Source organism: Penaeus vannamei, chromosome 31 (assembly GCF_042767895.1).
Source record: "Penaeus vannamei isolate JL-2024 chromosome 31, ASM4276789v1, whole genome shotgun sequence".
In the NCBI taxonomy this organism is placed as follows: domain Eukaryota; kingdom Metazoa; phylum Arthropoda; class Malacostraca; order Decapoda; family Penaeidae; genus Penaeus; species Penaeus vannamei.
Genome location: NC_091579.1, coordinates 12,124,586 through 12,129,585, shown reverse-complemented (window position 1 = coordinate 12,129,585; position 5,000 = coordinate 12,124,586). Strand labels below are relative to the sequence as shown.

Genomic DNA, 5,000 nt, shown 5'->3' with positions numbered 1-5,000 from the left:
TCTCTCTTTCTCTCTCTTCTCTCTTCTCTCTTCTCTTTCTTTCTCTCTTCTCTTCACTCTCTCTCTCTCTCTCTCTCTCTCTCTCTCTCTCTCTCTCTCTCTCTCTCTCTCTCTCTCTCTCTCTCTCTCTCTCTCTCTCTCTCTCTCTCTCTCTCTCTCTCTCTCTCTCTCTCTCTCTCTCTCTCTCTCTCTCTCTCTCTCTCTCTCTCCTCCCCCCCTCTCATTCTCTCTCTCTCTCTCTCTCTCTCTCTCTCTCTCTCTCTCTCTCTCTCTCTCTCTCTCTCTCTCTCTCTCTCTCTCTCTCTCTCTCTCTCTCTCTCTCTCTCTCTCTCTCTCTCTCTCTCTCTCTCTCTCTCTCTCTCTCTCTCTCTCTCTCTCTCTCTCTCTCTCTCTCTCTCTCTCTCTCTCTCTCTCTCTCTCTCTCTCTCTCTCTCTCTCTCTCTCTCTCTCTCTCTCTCTCTCTCTCTCTCTCCCTTCTCCCTCTCTCTCTCTCTCTCTCTCTCTCTCTCTCTCTCTCTCTCTCTCTCTCTCTCTCTCTCTCTCTCTCTCTCTCTCTCTCTCTCTCTCTCTCCTCTCTCCCCTCTCTCTCTCTCTCTCTCTCTCTCTCTCTCTCTCTCTCTCTCTCTCTCTCTCTCTCTCTCTCTCTCTCTCTCTCTCTCTCTCTCTCTCTCTCTCTCTCTCTCTCTCTCTCTCCTCGCTCTCGCTCTCGCTCTCGCTCTCTCTCTCGCTCTCTCTCTCTCTCTCTCTTTCTCTTTCTCTTTCTCTTTCTCTCTCTATCTATCTATCTGTCTATCCATGCACCTATTTACCTATCCATCCATCTATCTCATTCTGTCTATCTATCTATCTATCCATCGATCGATCGTCTGAACAATCTGCGTCCTTTGAGACCGCATCGGAAAACCTTTAAGAGACGAGACTCATTTGTACATTTGTTCATTATTATGCCCCTGACTCCCTCCCTCTTCCCCCGTCTCCCCCCCCCCCCGTACCGACGCCGTTTCGTGTACATAGAGGCTGATTCCGTATGGTAATTACCCTCATCCAGCGCCGTACTGCGGTCGTACTCTCCGCTATCATGTCGTAGTGTACATAGCCCTGCGTTCATTCCTCTCGTCATTGTTACAACCCTCTCCGAAGTTGTGTCTGTTCCTACGTCAACATTTCGTCCGTCTGCCAGGCTATTTTGTCTGACACGTCCCTGTTTGTAATAAAACCCAGTTATTTGATTGATTTTACTCCCCACTTGATTAATGTAGCGTCGGGTATATACGTTATAAAAGAGCAAATCATGTTAAGTAACCCCCTCTTCCCAGGAAGAAAATTTATTCTTTAGTTACCCCTCTTAGAAATCTTATTCTTCCATTTTCTTTGATTACCATTTTCTATGTCAAGTCGACTGAAGTTGGTATAGTATACGGTAAGATTTTGAACTTGGTGTCTTTATATATGTGTAAAAGCTCGATGTGCAGGAATGCTTTTCCATTATTATGATATTTTCATGCTTTTTGACCTGCATTTTACCTCTGGCAATTCGGGAGCATAAGCAGTTACAGGATAATAGAAAGTAGCTTATAAATTTGATAATCGAGTGGGAATATGCGAAAAAAATGAATTTGGATATCAGAAATGATGCTATGTTGTTTTACGCAAAATACTATGTATGTTTACGCTCCTGAAAACGAGTATTTATATATGTGTTGCATGTCTACGTTTGGTATGTGGTATTTTAACCGGATAAATAAACATCCCTAGTTATTATCACTAAACACGAATTAGGATATACCATTTAAAAACTGAACACTTAGAATCCCCCTTATAAATATTAAACCCGTCTGCACTTTGGACCCTTGTATACACTGTATATATATATACAATAATATGTATTACCCCGCGCTCCCTTTCTGTCACATATGACTGTCTGTATATATGGACCCCGCCACTGCATATAGAATAATGCACTTTGATGTTTTTTTTCACCAACCCCCATAAAGCTTCTGAAAATAAATGTTATAGATTTATTCCCCAATTTATCTGTCTTAAAAAGGTGTTAATTTATTTCTTACGTTTTTATCACATTTGTATATATATTTATCACCGCGTTTATCTCTGTTGTATATTTATTTTGAATATTTCCATAATATGGTTATAGTTTGTACTTTCTTTTCGTTTTCTTTTCCATCTCCTTATATAATCATCCCCAAATATTTAAGACAGCGAGTGATTGAATTGATATTTTTTTCGTAAATACTGTTAACGTTTATTCTGTTCTTGATTCCGTTAGTGAGAGAAATACAGAAATGGGGATAAAATACAGACAGTATTTTGAATATTGGCCCCGAAATTGTAACAGGTAACCCCCCCCCCCCCACCTCTCCCTCTTTACAAACCCCCAGCTTACGTAATCTGTAATCAGAATTGTTTTTGAATTGTTAGTTTTGAAGAAAGTATAACAAGCCCCCGTAGTTATTGGTAGAGTGATAAAGGAACATAGATATATATGGATACATACCTACAAATATATAAACATACACGATTTTTATTTAAACCATGTGTGATTTAAGTCACCTGTTGGACAAATGTATGTACATATTTACTCGTACATATACATCACGGACACACACGCACACACACACACACACACACACACACACACACACACACACACACACACACACACACACACACACACACACACACACACACACACACACACACACACACACACCCACACACACACACACTAACACACACTAACACTAACACTAACACACACACACTAACACACACTAACACTAACACTAACACCCATGCACAAAGTCTCGTCCATGTGCATTGACCTTCTCTCTCTCTCTCTCTCCCTCCCTCCCTCCCTCCCTCCCTTGTCCACTTCCCACTTCAACCCTACAGCAAAAATGGCGTCCCTCCACTCCGCCGCGCAGCCAGCATCGACTCCCTCGTCGACACCTCCTCCAACAACAACAACAACAACAAGAGTGCCTCAAGTACGAGCTTCAGCACAGCCAAGTCCAACGGGCACTTGAGGTCGTACTTGCCCGTGTCTCCGGCGCTGATCAAGAGACCCAGTTTCAAGTTCGACAAGTCGGCGGCCGCGTCTTCAGGTAAGTCCGACGTCCTGTGTCTTTGAATTTTTTTTTTTTTTTTTTTTTTGAATTTTGAATTTGAGAACCACGGGAAGAGGGAAGAGGGGAAGGATATGGGCACGAAATAGGGAATAAGGGAAGGATGTGGACACGAAATAGGGAAGAGGGGAAGGATGTGGACACCAAATAGGGAAGAGGGGAAGGATGTGGACACGAAATAGGGAAGAGGGGAAGGATATGGACACCAAATAGGGAATAGGGGAAGGATGTGGACACGAAATAGGGAATAGGGGAAGGATATGGACACGAAATAGGGAAGAGGGGAAGGATGTGGACACGAAATAGGGAATAGGGGATGGATATGGACACGAAATAGGGAAGAGGGGAAGGATGTGGACACCAAATAGGGAAGAGGGGAAGGATATGGACACCAAATAGGGAAGAGGGGAAGGATATGGACACCAAATAGGGAAGAGGGGAAGGATATGGACACCAAATAGGGAAGAGGGGAAGGATATGGACACCAAATAGGGAAGAGGGGAAGGATGTGGACACGAAATAGGGAAGAGGGGAAGGATATGGACACCAAATAGGGAATAGGTGAAGGATATTGACACCAAATAGGGAATAGGGGAAGGATATTGACACGAAATAGGGAATAGGGGAAGGATATGGACACCAAATAGGGAAGAGGGGAAGGATATGGACACCAAATAGGGAAGAGGGGAAGGATATGGACACCAAATAGGGAAGAGGGGAAGGATATGGACACCAAATAGGGAAGAGGGGAAGGATATTGACACCAAATAGGGAATAGGGGAAGGATATTGACACCAAATAGGGAATAGGGGAAGGATATTGACACGAAATAGGGAATAGGGGAAGGATATTGACACCAAATAGGGAAGAGGGGAAGGATGTGGGCACCAAATAGGGAAGAGGGGAAGGATATGGACACGAAATAGGGAAGAGGGGAAGGATATGGACACCAAATAGGGAATAGGGGAAGGATATTGACACGAAATAGGGAATAGGGGATGGATATTGACACGAAATAGGGAAGAGGGGAAGGATGTGGACACCAAATAGGGAAGAGGGGAAGGATAGGGACACCAAATAGGGAAGAGGGGAAGGATATGGACACGAAATAGGGAAGAGGGGAAGGATGTGGACACGAAATAGGGAAGAGGGGAAGGATATGGACACCAAATAGGGAATAGGGGAAGGATGTGGACACGAAATAGGGAATAGGGGAAGGATATGGACACGAAATAGGGAAGAGGGGAAGGATGTGGACACGAAATAGGTAATAGGGGATGGATATGGACACGAAATAGGGAAGAGGTGAAGGATGTGGACACCAAATAGGGAAGAGGGGAAGGATATGGACACCAAATAGGGAAGAGGGGAAGGATATTGACACCAAATAGGGAATAGGGGAAGGATGTGGACACCAAATAGGGAATAGGGGATGGATATTGACACGAAATAGGGAATAGGGGAAGGATATTGACACCAAATAGGGAAGAGGGGAAGGATATTGACACCAAATAGGGAATAGGGGAAGGATATTGACACCAAATAGGGAATAGGGGAAGGATATTGACACCAAATAGGGAATAGGGGAAGGATATTAATACGAAGTAGGGAATAGGGGAAGGATATTGACACCAAATAGGGAAGAGGGGAAGGATATTGACACCAAATAGGGAATAGGTGAAGGATATTGACACCAAATAGGGAATAGGGGAAGGATGTGGACACCAAATAGGGAATAGGGGATGGATATTGACACGAAATAGGGAATAGGGGAAGGATATTGACACCAAATAGGGAAGAGGGGAAGGATATGGACACCAAATAGGGAATAGGGGAAGGATATTGACACGAAATAGG

At 43.8% G+C, this 5,000-nt stretch overlaps 1 protein-coding gene across 3 annotated transcripts in view; it reads left to right on the top strand.

Moving 5' to 3' along the window:
• The window catches only part of wake (wide awake), a 536,842-nt gene that overhangs the window by 385,625 nt on the left and 146,217 nt on the right, over window positions 1–5,000 (top strand). For all 3 annotated transcript variants that reach the window (XM_070143882.1, XM_070143879.1, XM_070143878.1), the window contains one exon: window positions 2,911–3,122. In XM_070143882.1, the coding sequence (XP_069999983.1) occupies window positions 2,911–3,122 (212 nt within the window). The remainder of the gene's footprint in view (window positions 1–2,910; window positions 3,123–5,000) is intronic.